We start from the raw sequence: 26,315 nt of genomic DNA, 5'->3' as shown, positions 1-26,315 counted from the left end.
GTAGGCACTGTGCTCAGTGCTAGGGATACAGTTAATAAAAAGATACAATCCCTGCCCTAAGGAACTTAAAATCTAATGGGGCAGAGGGCGGGGCATGGGGGCAAAACCCTAAAGGAGTCAGGAAAGGTCAGGGGGAAGACCAGGGATATGTGGAGCTGAAACCAGGCAGAGCATGTAGGTTTATATGTATCTGTGTGCATATGTGCATATGTTTGTGTCCATATACATGTTATATGTGTACATATAAAATGCTAGATCATAAATTCTTTCAAAGTCAGTTCTCAGCTCAGAACACTAAAATGCAAACTTAGCAACAGGAATTTCAGGCTTTTAAACAAGAATAAGCCAGTAAACTATACTCACTGTTTAAATCATGCAATGAAACTTTATCTGTCATTTTCTCCTATCTGAATCATATCTACAAACTATGAAGTAGAAGGGGAGAGAAAGGCTTCTTGAACTGGTAAAATAGGTGCTACCAAGTATGTATTCTAAAGGTTTTGTTGTTCAATTGTTTCAGTCATCTCCAACTCTCATCTGTAAAATAAGGGAATTGAACTAAATGATTTCCAAGGTCTCTATTCAGCTCTAAATCTATGGTCCAATGTTCTACAGGGGTAGGGAACCTGCAGCCACTTATATACCAGAGAAGGGGGCACAAGAGTAGATTTTTCATGTGTCAATATAGGCTCACCTCATCCCATCGAGGACTGAAAGTAACCAAGAATTGACTCTTGGAATAATTTTTATTTTCTTTAAATTTTTCTATGCACCATTCTTTTTTTTTTTTGACATGGAGTTATAACAGAAATGGTGAAGCCATTTCAAAATTGGCCTGAACTAAACTTTGTTTTGTGAACGGGATATATGCCTCTTCCTAGATTAGTTGGGGTTAAGGGGAATAGGGATAAGAATGACTTAGTAACTAATAATCATTGAAAACAGATCTCTAATTACACAGGGATGAAGAACATCCGGTGAACTGGTGGGAGGGGGGGAGTCCACTCAAACTATTTTCTTAAAATCAGGATTGATAAGATCACAAATGTGTTTAATAATGCTTTTCATCATAATCTCTAAAACCTTCCATAACTTAAACCCCAAGGAAAGTTCCCTGGCTTCCTTTGTTTATGTGTCCCTGAGAGACACTGGTGAGGGGAAGGGTGTACTGCATTTAAAAAAAATACCCACAACATCAGAACCCAAGGGAAATTAAATACATCTTTATACACTTACAGTGGAATCATCAACAATATGGGTTCCAAAAAGCCTCCTCAGTATCTTTATAATTTTTTTAAAGCTTTCTTCTTAGAAACAAGAAGGCATGTGATGCAGGCAGTAAATAGACTTTAATAACCATAGAATTTAGATCAAAATGGTGGGATCCCAAATGTTAATTATGGTGGTGGTGATTTTTATTGAGATGGCAATCTTACTATTTATCTTTCCATCTAGCAATGATGGTGAATCAGAAATTCCAGGCCTTCCCCCATGTCCCCTAATCTGACTCTCCAATATTGACAACAGATTCCAAGCTCTTGGTCCATCTCGTTTAAAAAAAAAATGCAACGGCATTCTCCTGACAATGCTCTGGAACCAAATGAAGGAGTTCACTTGTACATGGAAAATGAGGAGGTAGATCACAGTGAAAGCTCTTCAGAGAACAGCGATTCAGAGAGCATCCTGTGGACTCCCTCTGAAAATATGGACCTTGCCTCTAGGCAGGACAAAGAGTCTTCCGATACATTGATTCAGAGAAGAGGTCGTCGGGGTCCTCAGAACAAGTCTCCAAAGAGTCCCTCAGCAGAGTATGGCAGTGGCCAGGGTAGCCTCTTCCAATTTGATAGGCAAGCGCCCGGGCGGATTTCAACCTCTCCCACCTTGAGGCGGCTCAGAAACAGCACCTCTCAGCTGCCCCCTCATCAGGACCCTTTGGAAACATCTAATTGGGGAAACTGGAAGGGGGGCCTGGGTTCTCTGAGTTCCCCTTATGGAAGTCTTCCCAGAAGCCCCAAGGCTTGCTCTCACTCTCTGTCATACTTGAGCCTTAGTCCCAAAGCGTCTCCCCACTTGCAAACAATTACTTCATTCAATTTTACGAACTTCAGATCCAGTTGTCCATGTCCAACAAACAGCCACACAGACAACAGTGCTTGTCCTGGGCCACAGACCAACAATACCGCCCACTCCAACCATATTTCTCTACCTGGGAAAGAACATCAGCCTCAATTTGGATCTCTGACCCACGACAAATGGAATCAGGTAAGAAGGCTCAAGAGGAAAGGTATTTTACCTTGTCTTTGAAAACTGCTCAAATGTAAATAAGCCCCGTATCTCTAACCCCTGGACCTTCACTCAGTGATTCACTGTCCCCGGGGTAGACCCCAGTGATGCCCTTTTCCAGGGGCAGCATAGTCAATAGTCAATAAACATGAATTAAGCAACTGTTATGTACCAGGCGCTGTGCTACAATATGATGGAAAGCATACTGCATTTGTACTCAGAGGACCTGGGTTCAAAGTCTGTCCCTGTTACTACCCGTATATTTCTCAGAGCTCCATTCCTCACCTGTAAGACAAGCAGGTTGAACTAGATCACCTCGAAGGTCCCTTCCAGCCCCAGCCTTATGATCTCATTCTTCTGGAAAGCAAAGATGGTTCAAGCACGTATGTTTTCAGAGGATACAGGAGGAGCTGTAGGGGAAAGGAGGGGTGGTACAATCCCAACATTGAAGAAAGCAAACAGACCCCAGAGGGAAAAGTTTCCATTAAGTCTAGACTTCTGCTCTTAGTTACTGCTTCCATTTTTAATGGTTCCTATGAATCCATGGCTGTCCTGACCTGCCCAGTGACACAGCAGGCACTAAGCCATGAACCAGCCTTACCTAAAGTCCATATTATTTTGCTGAAGTAAGTGGTGCCATAGTGTATAAAGCACCCAGCCTGGAGTCAGGAAGACTCCTCTCCCTGAGTTCAAATCTGGCCTCAGACATTTCCTAGCTGTGTGACCCTGGGTAAGTCACTTCAACCTGTTTGCCTTAGTTTCCTCATCTGCAAAATGAGTTGGAGAAGGAAAGGGCAAACCACTCTAGTATCTTGGCCAAGAAAACCCCAAATGGGGTCACAAAGAGTTGGACATGACTGAAAAAGGACTAAACAACAAGATAAACATGAAAATTCACACTGGATTTGGGACATCCATTTGTAGCTTGCTAGAGTTGGGAAGCAACAAGTGACAAGCATGTATTTATTTTTTAAAAACACCCACTATTTGCTGGTCATTGAGCTAAACATCAGCAATAAAGCCCTTCCCTGGTCCCCAATGAAAACAGTCCCTGTCCTCAAGCAGCTTCTGTTCTACTGGGGGTGAGAGTGGAAGAGCATACCAGGTACACAAATATATACAGAGGAATTTCCGGGGTTGGATACTGGCAGTTGGGTCAGGACAAGTGTAATTTCAGAAGTCATAGTTGAGCTGAGTCATGTGAAGAGAGATGGGGATTCTATAAGGTAGAGATAAGGAGAGAACACACCCAAGGGAGGCTGTACATTGTAATGGAAAGAACGTTGGCTTTTGAATCAGAGGGCCTGGGTTCAAATGCTGACTCTGGTGCTTAGGACTATTTGTGTACCTTAGGCAGGTCACTTAACCTGGGCAGCTCTTCCTTTCCTTCTCTATGCAAGCAAGCGGTTGTACTAAATGGTCCCTGAGGTTTCTTTTAACTCTGAATCTATAATCCTTGAGGGCAGAAAATGGTTAGGTTTTTTTCTTTCTTTGTATGTATGCATAGTGCCTAGCATACAGTAGATGCTAAATAAATGCTTATTGGTTGATTGGTTACAAGTCAGAAATGGAATGCACGGGAACAACAGTCAGGCCAGTTTGGCTGGGATGCAAAGTAGAAGAGAGGAGTCATGTGAAATAAGACAGTAGATGTGAGAAACGTGTTTTGGGGGATCACCGGACTTCCTGAGCAGGGCCAAATCCCTGAGGAAGAGCCAGGTGATGGTCCCTTAGTCTATGGGGATCACAGGACCTCCCTAGGCAGGGTCAGGCACTGAGGAAGAACCACAGGATAACCCCTAAGGAAGGCTGTGCAGACCATAGGACTCCCAGAGGAAGACCAGGTGGTAGTCCCCCTTCTAACTGTGGGGATCACATGACCTCCCTAGGCAGGGTCAGACTCCAAGGAAGAACCACGTGATGGCCCCTTAGAACAGTTGCGGGGATCACAGGACTTCCTAGGGTTGGACCCTGAGGAAGACCCGAGTGATAACCCCCAAGCAAGGCTGTGTAATCCAGAGGAAGACCAAGTGGTAGCACCCCGCCTCCTTCTAACTGTGGGGATCACAGGGCTTCCTAGGGGTTAGACCCTGAGGAAGGCCCAAGTGATGGCCCCTTAAGAACGCTGTGCAGACCACAGGGTTCCCTGAGGAAGTCCCAAGTGGTAGCCCCCTTAATACCACTGTGGGGATCACAGGATTTCCCAAGGCAGGGTCAGGAAGTAAGCCCAAGACATGCTGTATCATTACTTTCCTGGTAGCATAACATTAGGAAGATTCATGTGATTTGACCATTCTCACCCAAAGAACTCAGGACCAGAGTAGGCAGAGGAAGGCGTTTATTACACTCCTCTCAAGAGAAAAGGTGCAGTGCTCACTAGGAGCACTCACACTGATACAGGAGCAGGAGTGAGGGTAACCAGCTCCTCCACCCCTGTTTGAGTTAGGGTTAGTTTATATTCTTTACTTTTTTTACATATTTTTCTTAACTTACACAGTTTACATAGGTAGGATAGTAAGGATACAGAAGCAAAAGTGAAGTTAATTTGTTCTATCTTCCTTGTCTGAGTTAGGATTAGTCTACATTCTTTACTTCGCTACCTTTCCTCTTTAACATATGCAAATTGTGCAGATTAGTAGACCTGGACACTTGACCGGGACCTAACCCTTGAACTGACGTGATAAGCTTGGACTGGTTCAACGCGTTTAGCCTCTCTAGCTTCCCTGACCCCGGCATGGCCATTGTCTTGGTAGGTAAACTTTAACTCAGCTATATGGATAGCTCCTGTGGGAGCAAAACCAGATATCATACTATCTTTTCTTACAGTCAAGATAGTCTGGAACCAGATTGGGAAGGCTTTTGATGCCACAGAAATGGTTTAATTTCATCCTAGTGGTAACTGGGAACCACCGAAGCTTATTGAGCAGAGGAGTAATGTAGGCATAACTGTGCTTTAGAAATAGGCTTTTAAAAAAAACCTCTTTGAAAATTCCAACTGTAACCAAAATCCGGATTCAATAATTCTGGTTGAGGGGAATGTGATTTTTCTTTCAATGCCTACTTCATAATCTGGAAGACTAAATTTGATTAAAATTAGCATTCCTTTTCATTTTAGGGAGAAGAATCTTACCAGTCTAGGTATGTACATATTTATTTTTCCTGTGCTATATAAGCTGTCAATTACTGTTTTGTTTCTGGTTTTTTTTTTAATTGTGTGGAGTTTTAAGATGTCAATTTCGTTGAAATGAATGAAATATGCATTTAATAAGCATCTCCTGGGTGCCAATTCCTGCACCAAGATATTATTTCATTTGATCTTCACAACAGTGCTGGGAGGTAGATGCTATTATTACATTCAAGCAGATGGAAGTTAAGTGACTTGCCCAGGGTTAACAGCTAGTAAACATCTGAGGATCTGGACTCCCATTTCCTGACTCCAAGCCCAGCATTCTATCCACCAAGCCATTTAGCTTGGGGGAAAGGTGAGGAAAAGGCTGTAAAAAAATTGTGATACCGTTTCATAAGTCTTGGTCTCCATGAAGATGGAAACAGCTAGCACATTATAAATAATAAAAGGTTGTTTTGCGAGCTAAGTCATTACCCTTGCTTGTAGGTGGGGATTTATCTCCCACATGCCTCTTTGCTACATTCAGGTGTGTTAACCCCATTTCAGGGAGGCCATGGCAGTCAGATGCTGTCATTGATTTAATTTTAACTACTCTGGCTTAATGACCACACCCGAGTGACAGGGTTTATTGGTTTAAGAAAACAAAACGTGCAAAGATCTCAGAGGATATTTTGATGTCTCTGTGGTTGGAAGGCTGGTGTTGTCCAGCGGAAGGACAGAGTGTTGAACTTGCTGATATAGGTCCATAGATTTAGATTTAGAAACACCTTCCCAAGTCATTTGGGCCAATCCCTTCTTCTTACACATAAAACACCTTGTAAACCTAAAGTATTGTATGCAGTAAGTATCCGTTATTATCTCATCTATCTGGTAACTCCCCACCCTGATACCAATCAAAACCCACCTATGTCTTCTTATGCTGCACTATTCTTGTCAATGGATTCCCCCCATGGTGCTAGAGACCTTCCCTTAGGACTTGGTGGCTTCAACCCCAAATAGAAATGGGTCCCACAGAGGCACATTAACTTGGAAAACCACAAATTAGCATTATCCATATTGCATTTAATTTTTATTTACTTTGTTAAACATTTCCCAATTACATTGTAATGGGCTTGCAGCCCCTTAGCCTTGAGTTTTGACACCTCTGACTAGGTCAGTTATGGATATCTTAGATAAAGGTAACGCCATGATAACACTCAGGCTGCTCATGTGTGACTCTTCATTCTAACTTGGTGATTCCTCTTCCTCGTTATATAATGTCTCTTTATGCTATTTGAGGTTGTGTGTGATTAATCATTAGTAATATGTGATAGAGGATGCTAGATGGTGCAGTGGATGGCATACTGGGCTTAGAATCAGGAAGACTCATCTTCCTGAGTTCAAATCTGGCCTCAGACACTTACTAGCTGTGAGACCTTGGGCAAGTCACTTAACTTTAATTGCCTTGCCTCCACACCTAAAAAAACAAAAAACAACAACAATAAATTTTCTTCCCCTCCTTCCTCTTCCCTCCTCCCCAAGACAGCCAGTAATCTGATATAGGCTCTACATATACATCCATATTGAACATATTTTCACATTAGTCATATTGTAAACAATGATTAGAACTAATGGGGGGAACCACTTGAAAGAAGAAGAAGAAGAGAGAGCGAGTGAGAGAGAGAGAGAGAGAGAGAGAGAGCAAATAGATCTGCATTCAGACTCCATAGTTCTGTCTCTGGATGTTGATGGCATTTTCCATCATGAGTCTTTTGGAGTTCTCTTAGATCCTTGCGTTGCTAAGGAAAGCCAAGTCTATCAAAGCTGGTCATTGCACAATGTTGCTGCTATTATGTACAATACTCTCCTGGTTCTGCTCACTCCACTCAGCATCACTTCATGTAAGTCTTTCCAGGTTTTTCTGAAGTCTGCCTACTCATCATTTCTTATTGAACAACAGTATTCCATCACATTCATATCCCACAACTTGTTCAGCCATTTCCCAATTGATAAGCATCCCCTCATTTTTCCAATTCTTGGCCACCACAAAAAGAGCCACTATAAATCTTTTTGTACATGTGGGTCCTTTTCCCATTTTTATGATCTCTTTGGGATACAGACCTAGAAGTGGTATTTCTGGGTCAAAGGGTATGCACAGTTTTAAGTAGTCTTTCCCAATCACAAAACCTGGGATTCATCCAGAGTGACAGAAAATTCAACAAGCAAGAGCTAAGAAGGACAGTCTTCTTCAACTAGTTGGATTTCTTCATAGTATATGTGTCTGGCCAGCATGATAAGCAGTAGATATTCTGTCACAGAAGTCAGAGGATCACAGCAAAAAAAAAAAAAAGTCGTATCTATGGCCACACCTGTCAGAGCCTCTTGTCTGATCTTAACATACTGTGATATGCATCTTAGGAGATGAAAAGGGCACTTGAGGCTCTGGATTTGGCTCTACCAGGTCAAATGTTGCATTGTAACTAACAACCAATATACTCAGTGGGGTCTTTGATACCTTGAAGTGGAGGGGTCAGTTGTGTGCCTGGGAAGATGTCCTCTACTATTGAGAAGGATCTTGGTAAGTCCTGCTGCCCCCTTCTTACTTTTGCATTGAGGTCATGCTTGATAAATGTGTAGACCATTTTCATAAAGATTTTAGAAAGATGAGAAAGTAGCAACCTCGGTCATTAGTTGCTATCTTCTTGGGCACCTTTTGGGATAAGGACTAGACCCGTGATTTCATTAGTATAAGGTACTCCCAGGTGAGAAAAATCCTTTTACCTCTCCAGGTCAATACCTCCTTGGCAATTTATAGAGTTTCAGAGAGTTGCTTCGAGCACTGAGAGGTTCAGTGACTTGCCCAGACTCCCACAGCCAGTAGATATCAGAGGCAGGATTTAAACCCTGGTCTTCTTGGTTTCTAGGCTGGCTATCTTTTCATTAGAAGATGCCTCTTGTTTTTAGTCATTCTTTTGGAAATCATGCTCTCTTTGAGATATCTTGAAAATCAATCCTTTATTAGAACAATTAAAACAGTGACAAAAAACTGACCTGGGTATGATTATAATTACCAAGGTTTGTCCTAAAGAAGAGGTACCTTCCTTCTTTCTTGGCAGAGAGGAAGTGTGGCACTGTGGATAGAGGGCTAGCTCAAAGCCCACAAGATCTGGGTGGCTGTGTGAGCCTGGGCAAATCATTTAGCCTCATAGTTGTTATACTTGCTGTTGCTGTTCATCTCTCAGGTCTAGAAGAGGACCAATGTCATCACAAGGGAGATGTTCTGATTCACAAGTGAATAGGGTATACGTGAGGCTGAGATGCACAGTCATCAGTCTCACTCTGTCCAGAGTCATAGGGGTCCAGTGGCAAAATAACAGCTATACCAATTAAGGGTTGGCAAAGCCCTTTCCACCTGTCATCTCATTTGGTCCCCACAACAATCCTTTAAGTCCAGTGCTACAATTATTCCCATTTTACAGACAAGGAAATTGAGGCTAGGAGAAGATAAGTATCTTGCCCTGAGTCACACACTCTTCAAGACTTTAAGGTACAGAGTAAGCATTAACCTTCATTGGTTTAGGGAGTTTCCTCATCCAAGAGTTTTCTATATCAATAAAATCACACATACAATCTTCTTTCATTGCTAAGATGGAGTACTAAGAGTTTAAAGATGGAGTACTAAAAGTTTAGAACATTTTATGCACTCTCAGACACAGCTGGAGTATTGGTTACCTTTGATGAATGGTTTTTTTTTCTCTTTTTTATTCCTCGCTATAGTTGGTTGGTTCTTCATTATAGTTGATGGTTCTTTGGGGAAAGGAGGGGGGAAATGTTCTTGGAAATAAAGTGGTTGTAAAAACAAACATCTGTAAAAACAAATTAAAAGAAAATAAATCCATAGTGCCTATACAATTGCATAGGATTTCCTCTGTGGCCAAGTCAAACTGTGCTTCCTGAGTTCCTTTTCTTGAATGTCATCATCACTGTTTCACCAAACTGTTCTGATCTAGGTCTGATTAGTGTGAATAATGACTCCTCTGAATAGATTGCATGTGTTTGAAATTGCACTATTCAAAGTTATAACTATGTAAAATATGGTCCTAGGTTCCAGCTCAGTGGAAATATGCAACATGAATCCAAATAATGCAATCACTTCTGATTTACATGTGTTCATGCCAGTGTCATCAATGAGATTGCTGTGGAAATAGGCAGATTTGGTCCATTTTGTGTCCTTCTGGCTTCATCTCTAAATGCTCTTGGGATGATCCCATTAATTGGATTTCTTACCATGTTTTCCGTAGGTTTCTTTTTCCCTACAATGTATTTCATGGTTTTGTGAAAAATTGTAATCTGCCTTCATCTTCCCCCATAATATTTTGGAAATAAGTTTATGCTCTAAAGCAATGTTGCTCTTGGCTGCCATGATTCACTGCTTGGCAAGCTCATGAAGTGTTTGCCTACTAAGGTTTTGTCTTTTTCTTTTTTACTCTGCTCTTCTGGCTTCCTCCTTGTGATGATTTGATAGGTCAACAACCATTAGTTAAGCATCTAACTCCATGTTGGGCTCAAAGGAGAGAAGCTTCACAAGCTTGGAATGCTTTCCTTCTTCATCTCTACCCCTTGGAGCCCTTTGCTAGATTCAAGGCTCAATTCAAGTATCCTCCTCCCCCAGATTCCCCCAGTTTTAGTATTTGTGTATATAACCTGCCTTTGCTTAGCTGTAAACATGGTGTTTCTCCCCCCATAGAATATAAGATCCCTGAGGGTTAGTACTGTCTCACTTTTGCTTTTATGTGCTCAGTGCTTGGCATAGAGAAACTGCTCTAAGAAATGTCAGTGATTGAAAAAAAATCTTCATTTGCTTCACTTCTCATCAATTTCTTTATTCACTTTTCTGAGAAATATCTTCCTATTTTGCAGCAACTTCTTTGTATCTTTGGTTTCATTTGTAGGAAAGTTGTCAATATAAATGTGGTTCTGGACCTCTAGTGGTACATGAATCTGTTGTTAGAGAAAAATTTCAGAGTATCTAGAGTATTTGGGGAGGGGGTGTGGTCTCTGGACCCATGATTTCACTATTCTGTGCAGGGAACTGTTGTTGAAGAAACTCCCACTCCCAAAGCAGATCCCCACTTAATCTGCAGCTTCTAGGCTTAGAAAACTGACCAAGACACTGAGAGGTTAATATCGTCAGTGTGTGTCAGGACTTGAACCCACACTTTCACTAGAATATAAGCTCCCTGAGAGTGGAAAGGGTTTCACTCTTCATATCCCCTGGTGCCTGGCATACCAGCAGAAACTGCTTGATTGATTCATTCATGACCCCAAAGCTGACTCACTTCAGACCAGTGCTTCTTAAACTATGGATTGCAACCTCACATGGGGTTGCATAACTGCATGTGGGGGTCTCATAAAATTTGGCAACAGTGAAATGTTTCTAAATGCATAATGACCAAAATACTGGTATCAAATATTCCAAGATCTCTTAATCACCAAATCTAATGACTTTTTCTCAATTCCACTTCTTTTTTATTTCTTTGAAGCATTTGACACTGTCGACATGACTGCAGTTGTCCAAGTATATGATTAACAATAGCTTGTAGTATTGGTAGTGTAGAAGTGAGCAAAGTGAGCCTTCTAAGCAGTTGATCTAGGTTTGATTCCTAGCCTCTGCAACTGAGTATTTTGAGAGGCAGTCTGGGATAGATCACTGAATTTGGAACCAGGAAGACCTGGATTCGCATCCCACATCTGTAACTTGGGACTCTGGGCAGATCACTTCATCTCTATGAACCTCAGTTTCTCCATCTGTAAAATATGGGGGTTGGACTTCATGACTTCTCAGGTCCCTTCTAGCTCTAAGTCCACCTGAGGTCCTGTGATCGGTACTAGGCTGCCTATTCTTTTAATTTTTTGGTTATATAGATTACCATGGTGAAAGAATTCATCTCTAAGTAGGCACCCAACGAGTGATGAGCCTCCCTCCAGCAGCATACAACAGATTTGGAATTGATGGATCCAAATTTTACTTCTCATAATTTTCACCCACATGAAACTAGGAAAACTCTTCACCTCTGAAGTGAATCTCTGCTTCCTTATCTGTAAAATGAGGCAGTTGGGCTACATGACCTCTGCGGACTCTAAATCTGCAATCCTAAACTATGTAACTTCTTGGTACTTACCTAAGGTAGTCCTAGGAAAACAAAAATAGCACGCAAGGCGGGGGTTTTCCAGCTTAAACATTAGTTTTACAGACTTCTTTAAAATGCAAATGTCACCTGAGAAGGGCGATTGTCTGTCACAACTCCACATGAATTCACAAAAGACTGGGAATTTTGGTTCTTGGTAAGGGAGGGTTGGGGTGGGTGGAGCTTTACATAGTCAGAAAGCAGTTTAAGAGAAATGAGCTCCTGGGGAAGTGGGAATAGGAAGGAGATGTGAAAGAGGTGAAAAGAGGAAGCAGGGATCAACTGTAAAATTTGGCCCAGAGTCATTGGCTTTCTGGGTACTAAGGGGTACCTCTGAAAACCTCTGAACATGTCTAGTAAACAGATGGACTTTTCCTTCTATGCTGGCTATGCTGAGAGAATTCATCCCTTGAGCAATATAGCTGCTAACTCCAGAGGCTCTTTGAGAGCCTAAATTTCTATCTGCAGAGTTTGCAGTAACATCTGTATCTTTCTTCAGGTAAAGCACAATGTATGTGATCACAGATCTGAAGGTAAAAGAACCTTTCCTGATGTTCCCACATGTTCATGCCTTCCCTATGTTCCCCAAATCACTTTCGGTTGATTTTGTATATGTCCTATATTAGAAGCAGTGTGGTATAGAGTCAGCAAAACCTGGATTCAAATCCTGTCTCTGACCCATAATGGCTGTGTGACCTTAGGAAAGTTGCTTGACTTCTCTGTGTTCTAGGCAGGTTTCTAAGAATATGAGTTGCAGAGAAAATACTGATCTTCATTAGTAGAGGGAGTTCACTCACCTAGGAATTTCCTATGCCAGGGAAATCCCAGGTCCACTCTCTATCCCCTATGCCTAAATGCTGTAATCTACTAATCTCTTAATATGTTGAAGCTCCCTAGTAGAAGATCAGCTCCTTGAGGGCTTACATGATCTCATTTTGGCGTTTGTATTCCCAGAACCTAGCAGAAAGGGAGATGCATAGTAAATACTAGTTGTTGCTGATTCCTTTAAGTTATGCCCCATTCTCCATGACCCCCTTTGGTGTCTTATTAATGGTTTGCCATTTCCTTCTCCAGCTCATTTTACAGATAAGGAAACTGAGGCAAACAAGGTTGAGTGACTTGCCCATGATCACACAGCTAGTAAATGTCTGAGGCTGGCTTTGAATTTATGGAGATGGGTCTTACTGACTCCAGGCCCAGCATTCTATAGCTGCCCCATATCTGATGCTGAAAAAGGCAGGGGTGGCCATTATGATCTCAGACAAAGTTATGGCTGAAATAGATTTAATTAAAAGAGATAAATAGGGTAACTACATTTTGATAAAAGGTACCATTGACAATGAAGCAGTACCAATACTGAACCTATATGCACCAAATACTGTAGCATCTAAATTTTAAAAGAAAAGTTAAATAAATTACAGGTGGAGATAGATAGTACTGATATAAGAGTGGAACTTTAATCCCCTCCCCCACTTCAGAACTAAATAAATCTAACCAAAAAATAAAGAAAGAAGTCAAGGAAGTGAATAGAATTTTATATAAGCTAGATATAATAAATATCTGCAGAGAACCAAATGGTAATAAAACAAAGTAAACACTTTTTTCTCAGTAGTTCATGGTACCTTTACAAAAACTGACAGTATATTAGTACATAAAAATTTTATAGTCAAAAGCAGAAATGTTAGAAGTAGATACTTAATAAATGTTTTATTGAGCCACTGACCCTTGGAAGTCTTTGAATCCCACCCCTTCATTTTATGTGGGGAGGGGGGGAAACAGGCAAAGGGGGAGATGGGAATAAGACCTAGGTGTCATTGAGTGACTTACTTAGGTTCATACAGGTGACGTATGAATAGTCAATATTTTATCCATTATTCCTGACTCCAAATGCAGCACAGTTTCTCCTATGCCCCATACTACTTTTAAAATTAGATTTAACTCTATTCGTAGTAGACAAAACTTTGACCAAAATAATATATGCTCTTTGCATTAACTTGTTAGTCAAAATGGAATATAAGCATTATGTATAATTTTGTATACAAATATCTAAATGACATAAATTAAAATGTGCAGCCTTAGTCATGTCATTTAACAATCTTTCCTTCCCTCAACCACACCAGCAATAGAAAAAAAGATCTTTGAGAACAGAGGCTGTTTCACTAATGTCTTTGTATCCATAATGCCTAGTGCAATGTCTACCAGGTAATACACATTTCACGACTACTTACTGAATTAAAGTCCATTAACCTAGGTTCAAAATGGCAGTCACATTTAACTCTTCCTTATTCCTCACCTCCATCTGTCCAGTCAATTGTCATGTCAGGCCAATCCTCTCTTTCCATTCTCTCTCACATCATTTTCTTCCTTTTGACTCAGACTGATACCGCCCTAGGTCCTGCTTTCATTACCTAAGTCCCCCTACATCTAGCCTCCCCCTTTCCAATTTGTCCTTCATAAATCTGCCAAAGCAATCTTTGTGGTGCAGAAGGGTTGGACAATGTCAGTCCCTGCTTGAAAGCTTTCCATGGCTCCCTATTGGTTAAAAAAAAAAATCTGCTTTGCTTATAATAAGGCCTTCCAGGTAGCACAGTGGATAGAGTTCCCGAGCCTGGAGTCAGAAAGACCAGAGTTCATATGTGACCTCAGACACACACTAGCTGTGTGACCCTGGCTAAGTCACTTAATTATGCTTGCCTCAGTTTCCCCATCTGTAAAATGAGTTGGAGAAGGAAATGGAAAATCTTTGTCAAGAAAATCCCAAGTGGGGTCACAAAGAGTGGGACATAACTGAAACTGCTGAATGGCATAATCTAACTCTGACCTAATTTTCAATCTATGTCTCTCTTTTCTAATATTCATACTCTTTGTTCACCCTATGTTCCATCCAGTTTAGTTCTACTAGCTGTTCCCTGATCTTATCCAGTCCTTTCCCATTTCTGTGTATTTGTATTCCCTCTATTTCTCCAACAATTTAAATATTTCTCTTTCTTCAATGTCCAGCTAGGGTCTACACTATAAACATTTTTCTCCATCACTTTCTTAAGATGATCAACAAAACAATAAATCAAGCCCTGATATGTAGCATTTGCTGATTTCCAAGGTATAAACGTTCACACTGAAAATTTAATATTCTGCTCTCCCAAGCTGGTTTGAACTCTATCCAGTGCACCCATGGGGTACCTTAGAGATCATCCAATCCACAGTATCTTGACCCCTTTGTGTCAGGGTCCTCCTCTTTGGAAATCTGGTGAAACTTATGGGATCCCTTCTCAGAATGATGTTTGTTGCCTACATTCATAAAGGAAAGAAATGCTCGATTTCAATGAGAGGTTAATGAAAACGAAGATAGAATGTTTTCCCATCCAAATTCACAGACCCACTGAAATTTGTCCAAAGACACCAGGTTAAGGACACCTGACCTAGTTCAACACTCCCTCACTTTACAGATGTAGAAGCTGATCTCCAGATGAGTGAAATGACTGACCCATGAGAACTTGAGGCATAGGAAGAGAGGTAAGGTTCAAAACTAAGGTTCTCTTGACTCCAAACCCAGAGCTCGTTTCATTGCACATGATACCCTTTCCTTTACCATATGTTTCTTCCCTCCATGATTTTTTTTTTGGAAAATATCTACAAGGACTAATTCTTCCTTATTAATTGTATTTGAGGGTGATATCTTTTGGTTAGAGGTGTTGGGGGGATGCTTTCTGTTGCTGACCTTCAAGTGATGTCTTTCTCTCTGTGTGTGTGTGTGTGTGTGTGTGTGTGTGTGTGTGTGTGTGCATGCGCGTGCGCACTTCATCAGGGTGGGGAGGCATTCCCTGGATTCCCAGAATTGTCGCAGTCACCCACCCACACATCAGAGCTTAGATATTTCAGCAAAGTACAGAAAGGAAAAGAGAAGCTGGTGACTCTGGGACTGAGACCAGGAGATCCTGACCGGTAGCATGGGAACTGTCCGCTCTGATCTGTCAATGTCCCTGCAGCACAACTCAGGGTCAGTGAAAGGGGGCTATGTTTGTGTCTGTGAGTGAGGGGTTGAGAGGGGCTTTTCATCTGAGAACTGGGGCATGACTGAGAGCCCTGATGACCAGGAGTCTTGCTCATACACTTGGGTTTAGGACCTGTCTTGATCCACAGCATAGAATTGGGGCTTGACTGAGAGCTCTGATGCCCTGGAGTCTTGCTCACACACATGGGTTTAGGACCTGTTTTGATCCACAGCATAGAATTAGAGCTGGCAGAGACTTCTGAAGCCATCTAAGCCAACCCCATTTTAGAGATGGAGAAAGTGAGCTTCAGACATATTCAGGGGCTTGCCCAGGGTCCCACAGCTAACAAATATGATAAGTGGGATCTGAACCCCAGAACTGAGTCCTAAACACCAGATCCTTAGTTATGTTTTCCAACCAAAATGAAAAAATAGAGAATGAAGATTTTTGTCTTTGCATTGGTATTTATTCACTGGATGTTCTCCAAGCATTTGACCAAAATGATCAGCCCATCCTCTAAGAAACCTTAGTTTCTTCAAGATTCTGCTTGAAGCACCAACTACTTGAAATCTCTCTTGATTCTTCCCCAACTAATGCCCTATTCTCCAAAATTACTTTGTTTTTATTTTGTGTATATATGTATGCATGTATGTATGGAAAGATAAATGGATAGACAGTTGGATAGATGGATACATTGATAGATGGGTATGTTAATAGATGGATGGGTAGAAAGAGAGAGAGAGAGACAGACATATAGACAGACATGGATAGATGAATGGACGGATACATTGTTGCCTACATTGCATACATAGTGTATATGTGTGTACATATGTATATTTGTATGGATGTGTATGTATGTATGGAAAGATATCATATATGTATGCTTGCATATATGAATATTTGTATATATGTGTGTATGTATATATGTATGTGTCTATGTATATATGGGGAGAGAAAGAGAGTGCATTAGAGACAGAAGACCTGGATTCACATCCTGACCCTGATGCATACTGCCTGTATGACATTGGTCAAGTCACTTAAAAGAAGGACCAGGCATGTCAATTGTTACAAAAAAAAATATTTTTGTTGTAATGTATCCTATCTGTGCAAATGCCCTTTAAATGCAAATAATTTCACATAGATATTATAATTTTGCTTTGAAAATACTTTCAACATACTATCTCATTTAAAAATTTAAAAAATTTGTCAATCAATGCAGCTTGGTCCTTCAAGGAATCCTAAAGTGGCAGTCCTTCTATTATCTTCTCCAGACTTCAGTTTTCTCAAGTGTAAGACAAGGGGTGGACTAAAAGGCCTTTGAGGTCCCTGAGGGCCACAGACCTGGAATCCTCTGATCATAAAGGAAATGTTTCAGTTTTGTGCTTGTTTCGCTAGTGCCTACCGTAGTGCACGGGACATAGTAGGTTCTTAAATTCTTATTGATTTCCTACCCCAGTCCTCCTTTAAGATAAGTAAATATCAAGAGGTAATAGAGAACCACTGCTCCACTATCCCACACATTGTTCATGGATGGATTACTGAACTACATTGAAGGCCACTGGGCAACTAACACATCCAGAACTAGAAATGTGGTAAACTAGAAAGAACACTGCATTTGTGGCACAAGACCTGGGTTTGAACCCTGACTCAGTTAATTGACTGTCAAGTGACCTTGGGTAAGTCACTCACTCCATTTCCCATCTGAAAAAGAATTGAATTAGATGAACTCTAAGGCAGTGGTGTCTAGGCTGCAGATTGACTTAGAAAACCATAAGTCTACATTATCTATGTTGCATTGTATTTTCATTTATTTTGTTAAACATTTTCCAATTACATTTTAATCTGGTTGGGGGCACTGGGGAGTGTGGCAAACCATGTGTCTGACACTTCTGCTCTATAGTATTGTCAGGCTCTACATCTAGTCCATGCTGGTAGAGGCAGTTTCTTCCTGGAAACTCCTGCCACTGATAAAATCAAAAAGGAAGGACAAATAAATAAATACATTTTGGTCTCTAAATTCATTGATTTGCTCTGCCGTTAAAATATCTCATTTCTGTAACATTTTTAACATTAGGAATGGCAGAAATGTGATCGACAGCAAGTTTCTGGCCAGAACCAATGACCAAATTCTTTCTTTGTTTAGTCCATTTTTTCATATTCACAGATAACCCCATCTCCCTGTACAAACCCAGCCAACAAATTCTGAGACAATTCCTTCTAAATAGTCCCAACTATCCATCTCTTTCTCTTGTTGATTGATTTTCCTGATGAATCAGTCTGCTAACCTTGTCAAAAAAGGAGGGGAGATTACTCTGACATGACCTGCTTTTTTAAAGAACCTATGGGGGGCTTTGTGATCATCACTTCATTTTCTAAATTCTCAGAAATCATCCTTTTAATAATTAAAAAACTCTATAATTTTTCCGGGAATCAATTTCAGGCTCATTGTCCTATAGTGTTAATAGTTCCATACTTCTTAAATAAGGCAACATTTTCCCTTCCTCCAGTACTGAGACACTTCTCCCATTCTTCATGGGCTTTTAAAGTAGGGTAATGAAGCAATGAAGGTGGCTGAGAGGCAGGGGTAATTTCAGTGTAAGGATATGCTTCCTAACAACTAAGAATAATCTCAAAGATTAATGGATGATTTAGGGACATTGCAGGCTCTTCTTCACAGGATGAGATGACTTCAGACAGAAGCTGGATGATGACTTTTAGGGGATGTCTGCTTAGGTATGGGTTAGACTTGGCTATTTATTTCCTCAACCACAAACAAATGCTTAAAATACAAAAGACACATTGACAAATACTTAAAACTTGAAACAGTAACTCATAACTCCTGTCAACTCAGGAGGTTAATTATGATGGTGGTGGTGGTAGCAATGATAACTGGCATTTATGTAACACTGTTTTTTGGTTTGGTTTGGTTTTGAGGAACTGGAGGTTAAGTTACTTGCCCAGGATCACACAGCTAGTAAGTGTCTGAGGCCAAATTTGAACTCAAATCCTCTTGACTCCAGTTCTCCATCCACTGCACCACCTACCTGTCCCTATGTAACACTTTAATTTGCAAAATATTTTGTATACTTAATTTTAGCCTTACTACTACTCTTACATAGGGGCTATTATTATCATCCCCACTTAACAGGTGAGGAAATTGAGCCTTGAGAAGTTGTGACTTGGCCAGGATCCTACATCAAAACATGAAACACTTTTTGGAACTGCTGAACAGGCATTTCTACTTTACCTCAGATCAGCACTGTCCAACCAATTCCCTCAAGGCCCATGTCTTTTGGCCAGTCAGGGCATGGCTTGGCCTTATCCTACTGTTGGGAATCATCTTATCTGAGAAGCATTATAGTAGCTATAAGGACTATCTACTGAAAGGCAGCCAACACTAAGAGAGGAATCCATGAATTCCCAAACACTCATGGCAGCCATCAAATCTGAAAACTCTTTCAAGAGCACAGATCCATCTCCTGAGCTCAGGCAAAGAAAGACAAATGAGTTAACATTAATAAAGTGCTTTGCACACTTGAAAGCACTACACAATGCTATTTATCAAAAGAGGCTGCTAGAGTTTGGGGATGCAGTCTCATATATGGTCTCACTGCCATGTCTGAACAGCTACCATAGCTGGAGAGGTGGGGGAAGGGGTATAAAAGAGAAATCTCCTCCCTCGCTTCATGAGAAGCATAAGAGAGGGCTGTTAAGAGTCCCAGCTACATGTTCAGAACAGAGGAAGAAGAAGAGATGACAGAGGTTTGCTTACCTTTGAAAATCTACTGGTTACTATCAGCAACACAGCCCTGCCCCAACCCTTCCCACCACTAATCCATTTCTCTACTCTCCCTCTCTGCTAATCTTGAAAATATTGTCTATATTCAATACTCCCACTTCCTCGCCATTCCCTCTTTCCAACTCCTTGCAATCTAACTTTTCCCCAGTGCCTCTCCTACACACACTTATATGCTTTACTGAAGCTTCTCTCTTTAAAGACCAGAGGGATGAAATGTTTACCCAAAAGATACAGGTAGTTAAGTTAGATGAGCTGGAATTTGGACTGAAATCTCCTGATTCAACATCTTGGTCTTATTCCATTATACTCTGATACCTTCAATCCAGGAGACAAATGTTTGCCCTCCCCCCCAAAAAATAATCCTTTTTTTGGTTCATCAGAGGAAGTGAGGTTAGAATTTTGACATAGAGAACCTGGGTTCAGACTCTGTTGCTATCAGTTACTACCCATGAAACCTTTGAGTAAGTCAATCAATTTCTCTGGGCCTCTGTTGCTTCAAAAGTTAAATGAAAAATGTTGGACTAAATAACCTGTAAGTGTCCATCGAGGTCTAAATCTATTTTCCTGAAGTGAGACATTTACTAGTTATGTGACCCTGGACAAATTACTCAACCCTGTTTGCCTCAGTTTCCTCACCTGTAAAATGATCTGGAGAAGGAAATGGCAAACTACTCTAGTATCTTCTTTAAAAAAAAACTCCAATTGGGGTCACAAAGAAAGTGAGATTAGTGTCTCTAGTCTAGGATTATATCTGCTAGAATAATCTTGTGTGAGTGCTATCAGTCAGCATCTCTCATACACATGGGTTCATGAAGTTATTTCTTTGAAGCAAATCTGAAAAATCATAAAAAAAAAACTTCAAAAGTAACTTCCTAAAATCCTGATGGATAGGAAGTACTGCTTGTAGGGACCAGTTTCAATGCATTGTAACTGAGCCAGTAAAATACCTTAGTAGGCCTGAAAAGCCTTCACTATACTCTGGAGGCCAGAAAAACACTCAAGATGCCAAGGCATCTGGCAATTTACAAAGTGAATGAATCCCTGTTAATCTCTGAGAATGTGGGGGGAAAAGTGAGGGAAGTTAGCCCACAAGTCACTAAGACAATATCCAATTGTCCTTCAGTATTGTCCTACCCAATGTCTTAAATATGCCATTCTCTTTTCTTATGAATTCATTATTAAAAACAATTCAAAAGTTATGATTGATTAGAAATGAGAGGAGGAAGAGACCCATCTCTTACAGCATAAACATTTCTAATGGTATTTATCTGTTTTCTTTCCATAAAATGTGCTAACAGAAACAACAGCTTTAGGAACATTGATATCCAAGTATCATACCACGACGCTTTCATCCACAGGGTGATTTGCAATAATTTGCATAAATATGCATAATTTAGGTTCATCTTAAATATTCTTTTAAATCGAAAGAAGCAGGGTTGATATATGTTGTCATTTCTCCTGAAGAAACTGTATCTGGTTTTTTATTCAGGCAAAGCCTAGACCAGCAAGCAAAGTACTAAGCTCTCCCCTTTCCTGTCTTGGGTACAGGTTGTACCAGCACAGGCGAAGTTCAGTGGTCGTGAACCTACCTGGACTTGAGGTGTTCCCTGGAGATCTCCTGGTGCCAGATGGAGTGGCCAGCTACCTGTGCCACCCAGCCCTGCTGCTGAATTCAGGTCACTGTCAGAAAGTTTTGGTTTTTTTGAAGTAAGAACCACAGGACTTAAACCTAGCAAAGCCAATTCATAGTATTTGAAAGCAGTCATTCAGCTTAGCACTCGCCCATCAGCTATAGCTTACAGACATTCTCTGTAAGGCAGGGCAGTTTGCCCAAATGGGTATGGAGGATCTTTGACCTGGAAAGTTCCACTGAGTCCAATCGCCTCATTTTATAGATGAGGAAAATGATGTCTCAAGACATTGAGTAATTTGCCCAAGTTCACACAGGTAGGAAGTGAGAGAAATGGGAATGAGATGAGCCGTTTGTAAAGACTGACCCTCAGTGACTGCCACCACTACCATTATGCTAGAGAGACAGTAGAGTATATTGAATAGACTGCTGGATATGGAGTTAGGAAGACCTTGATTCAAAGCCCACTTTGGATGCTTGTTAGTTGCTTGATCCTGTGCAAAGCATTTAGACTCTGTGGGCCTCAGTTTCTTCATCTGTAAAATGAGAAAGTTGTATTCTTAAGATCCTTAGTGTCCTTTCCAGTTCTAGGTCTATGATTCTATGATCTTAGGATCAAACCCTCCATCCTTTGTCTTACAAGTTCCCTTTGGCCAACCTCCCAGGGTCATGCCATCTGTGAAACTGAAATGATTGAACATCTACTAGATCTGATACCAAGAGAATCTTAGGGAAAATGGTAGAGGTCTTGGAACAGGTCTGTCTGCCTGAATCCCATGTTAACAACCTGGATCTGCCACTCGCTACTATGTGACCCTGGAAAAACCATCCCATTTCTCTGGACCTCAGTGTTTTCATCTGTAAAATGAGAAAGAAATCAGTGATCCTAAAGTCCAGCCATACAAAAAGGCCTAACTGTGATCTTCAAATTGAGTTCCCTATATATCTGAGAGTATTCAAATCATAGAACCTTAGAATACTTAAGAAATCACTTGGCCCAAGTCCCTTATTTTCTATATGAGAGAAAACGTCACAGAGAGGCAAAAGGATGGACCCAAGCCCATACAGCTGGCTTGTGGCAGAGCTTGAACTAGAATTTGTCTCCTGATTCCTAATCCACTATTCTTTCCATTAGACCATAGGCTGAAGGTTGTGACATATACGTATGAAAACCACAGCAGTGTTCCGTATACCTAATTCCACTCTTGGAAGCTATCTAAACCATTTAATTTCCATAAAAAATTTCTCCATTGAAGCCCTACCCTGATGCCTCCTCATGACATGGAGGTGACCCCTTGGTTCTTGAAGGCCACAACAATAGAGGATAGGCTTTGGAAAGTCTTATAAATCTGGAAAAGTTTTCAATATAGCCAATGATGACTGTATATCTGTCATAAAAGAACCATCCATGCTACTTTCACACAGGCTCATTCCCAGCTTGGCTACAGGATGATTTTTTATTATTATCACAGCAACTCACGAAGACAGAGAGAGGTTGCAACCTATATTAGCATATGAAGTACCACCACCAATGGAATTACTGATCTTGCAAATGCTAAAGAACAAACTGCACCACAGTTCCTTTGTGGTGCATACCTAAAAGCTCAAGCCAACAAGTCTCTAATATTAGCACTGAACTAGGTACCATGATGACTGAAAAGATGTTTTCTTTCCTCAAGTAACTCAATCTAATTCATGAATGGAAGGAAGGAAGGACGAAAAGAAGGATGGAAGGAAGGAAGGAAGAAAAGAAAGAAACCAGATACTATGGTTGGGGACTCATACAAAAGCAAGATAATTCCTGGCCTCAATGAGTTTACATTCTAATAATGAGAGGCAATACCTATGGGTGAGGAATGGTCAGGGATGGGATTTGGGTATAGGAAGTCAGAGGGATGATGAGTTGATCCTTAGAGCAACAAATTAATTAACATAACCTTTTCAGAAGGAACATTGGCATTGACTTGATTATTATGTCCAAAATCAGAAATGGAACAAATGCTGTGTTTTCTTCCAAACAATATCATGTAGCTAAAGGTGGAGGTAAAAAAGGGCAGAATTAATGGAAGATTAAAGATATGAGATGTCAGTTGGAAAGTTTCTATTTCTTGAGTTATCCAAACAAAGGTCAGCGCGTCACATGTTAGCAGAGGCTCAAAGGTATATTTTCTTGGTCCATTATCATAATTACACAGAAAGATGACTTCCTTCACTCTAGAGGAAAAATTGCAATTAGTGGAACTTGATGAATGCCAAGACAAACACCTTAAAACACCAGATAATAAGCAGTTAACATTAATGCTTACCTAGAGGAAGTGTAACTCACCTTCTTCTTTATGAAAATCAGTGAGATGGCCAAAGCCAAAGGGAGGATATTCAGCCAGAAAAATACCTCCCAATGGCCCCATTGAAAACACACTGTGAGGCATGTCATTAGCAATAAATTGCAGCCCAGATAATTACCTCCATTCTACTGAATTCAAAGACAGGCCGATTTGATGAATTTGATTAGAAGGAGAGATGAATGTAAGCAGGGCCTATTTCATTCATTTTATTTGATGAGCTGTCAGCTCATGCCACCTAATCACAGGAGTGTCTTCTTAGCCCTTCCAGAGGTCCCATTTACACTTGCAGTATTGTTTCAGCAGTGCTCAAAGAAATTCATCCAAGTAGGGAGGGCAATATATAAGAACCAGAGAGCCACCTTGAATTCTAGCTACTTGAAAGTCAACAATATGAACATTTCCAGGCAGATGAAAGTAGCTAGCCTCCTAATGTCATTTTGGTTCTCACTGCTATTCCTTCCAAATTATGGGTGGAGCTTGGTTTATATAATCTCTTGGGCATCAGTATTTGTCAGCACATATCAAATCACATATATTGGGGTGGTTCAGGGGTGGAAAACCTGTAGCCCTCTAGGTCCTCAAGTGTGGCCCTTTGATGGAATCCAAACTTCACAGAACAAAAGGTCCTCAAGTGTGGCCCTTTGGGGAATTTGTTCTGTGAAGTTTGGATTCAGTCAAAAGGCCACACTTGAGGACCTAGAGGGCTACATGTGGCTTCAAGGCTACAGGCTCCCTGAGCCCTGGTTATATAAAAGTGGTGCCAGATCAGATGACCTCACAGAGTCCTTCCATCTAAGACTTTGTGTATTTCATCAGTTACTGAATTTGTTGTACCATACCTTATGGAACAAATGGAATATCCTCTGAACGAAGGATGATGATATTCTAATAAGGTCGCCCTAATTCCTACTCAGTCTGAAAGATCATAGATTTAGTTATGGAAAGAGCCTTTCTTCCTTGAAGGAAGGTTCCTTGGGAACCTGAATCAAGTCTAGCCTCCTCATCTATAGGGGCCTGCAAAGGTTAAATGACTTGACCATTGTCATATAGATAGCAAGTGACAGAATAAGATCATGGTATCACTGGAAGGGACCTTAGAGGTCATTTTATTTTATGAATGGTGACACTGAAGCCCAGAGAGATCAAATGTCTTACCCACAGCCATTTAAGCAGTAAATCGAAGAGCCAACATTATAATATTATAGATTTATAGCTGGACCATCAGGACCACAAGGATATCGCATCCAACTCCTCATTTTCAAACAGTAAAACCGAAGCCCACAGAGGTTAAAGGATTTGTCCACGGTCAGAGAGCTAGTAAATGGCAGAGCTGAGATCATGGCATTATGGATTTAGACCTTGGAGGACATCTAGTCCAAGACTCTTATTTTGGAGAGGAAGAAATGGAGGCTCAGAGAAACCTTTTTAGACATTAAGCAAGTAACTTGTTTAATGTCATTGTTAGTCACTTATTTTCTATCAGAAGTGGCATTTGAACCCAACCCCAAGTCAAGGTTTCATTATATAATTTGAACAAATGTAAATTCTCATTTTGTTCCCTCAAGAGGGAAATAGAATTAAAACAGGAAAATTTGGGTTTGGCTCATTATTTAAAAAAAAAATGTTTCAGGAAGCCTCGTGATAATCCGTCACTTGTTTATAGAATAATACCTTTACTTTCATCTCATTTAGCAGAACCCAAAAAGCCGAGATGGCCGTTCTCCAAGAAAGGCATGGTGAGTGTCATTTAATATAATTCTTCTTTTAATTAGAGCTCCAGCAGTTCAGGACAAAGGACCAACCCCTGAAGTATTCCTTCCAGCTCTTCCTCTTTATGTGGAAACAGGTGGCAGGTGAAATCTAAATGATATTATAGAAGTGGGATTGGTGAGAGAGCATGCCAAATGGGGCTTTGGGCATTGAAACAATGCCAAATACCAGACATTAAGGTGCCCTGCCAGGAACAAAGCTCTTTCCCATGCCTTGGGATGCCCTCTCCCTTCCATACTGTTGTGCTTTAACTTTCTAAATCTATAACCACATATGCCATCGTCAATATTTCATTTGATGATATGGGAGTGCTTATGTGACTTGTTGGTAGGACTAGGTTGTTTTAAAGCATTGCAAAATTAATGAGCTAGTCCAAAGAGGGATTCCAGAAATGCATTTCCATTTCAGGGAAAGTGAGCTGGATTTGAATGAGTTCTTGATTGTGTTCTGTTAAATCTGTTCAGAAGTGCATTCATTCAAGACACTGGTAGCATGTTTATTTGCTAGAGTAGAGCCTGGCCACCTTTGAAAGAGGGGTTGCCATGGTCAAAATCCTTTTTCTTCTGTGTTGGGGGTAAAAGGACTAGTGTAGTCAAGAGAAAGAACAGCTGACTTCTGGTGATTGAAAGAAGGGTGAACAACTGAAGGAGTGAGAAGAGAAAGATGTGTAATGGTAGCACCAATTCTCCTGGTTATAGTAAGGAGTAAACAGATTGATGAAAATTGTCCTGTTTTTTTTTTCATTAAAAATGAACCTGTCTACCAGCTTATACAGCTAACCTGTCTTAACTTATCTGTCTGTATACACACTAATTGTAATGGGAGGACAAAAAAGTAAAATAACTGGTTATTTTAAAAACTGATTAATTCTCATAGGATTTCTTAGTTGGTAGGGATGATAGGAATCATTTAGTTTAACCCCCTCATTTTATCAAGGAAGGATAAGATCAAAGATTTGGTAGCATATAGGCACCTTGAGGGTAGGGACTGATTTTTATCCTATTCTTGTATTCCTAGCACATAAGAGGTACCCAATAAATGAATTCTCCATGCTTTGCAAATAATAATAATAACTATCATTTATGTAGCACATTAAAGATTCCGAAGCACTTTGTGGATGTTATCTTGTTTGATTCTCCCAACAACTGTGTGAGGCAGGTGCTATTATGCCTGTTTTACAGATGAGGAAACTGAGGATGTTA

The 26,315-nt window shown here is 40.6% G+C and overlaps 1 protein-coding gene across 1 annotated transcript in view; it reads left to right on the top strand.

Moving 5' to 3' along the window:
- The first annotated feature begins 1,563 nt into the window (after positions 1–1,563).
- The window catches only part of PLEKHG7 (pleckstrin homology and RhoGEF domain containing G7), a 70,583-nt gene continuing 45,831 nt past the window's right edge, over positions 1,564–26,315 (top strand). Inside the window, exons 1-4 of the mRNA XM_036760713.1 lie at positions 1,564–2,262; positions 5,399–5,421; positions 20,917–21,044; positions 25,039–25,079. Coding sequence (XP_036616608.1) covers positions 1,564–2,262; positions 5,399–5,421; positions 20,917–21,044; positions 25,039–25,079 — 891 coding nt within the window. The remainder of the gene's footprint in view (positions 2,263–5,398; positions 5,422–20,916; positions 21,045–25,038; positions 25,080–26,315) is intronic.

This window comes from Trichosurus vulpecula, chromosome 5 (assembly GCF_011100635.1).
Source record: "Trichosurus vulpecula isolate mTriVul1 chromosome 5, mTriVul1.pri, whole genome shotgun sequence".
In the NCBI taxonomy this organism is placed as follows: domain Eukaryota; kingdom Metazoa; phylum Chordata; class Mammalia; order Diprotodontia; family Phalangeridae; genus Trichosurus; species Trichosurus vulpecula.
This window is presented reverse-complemented; position numbering and strand designations above follow the sequence as displayed.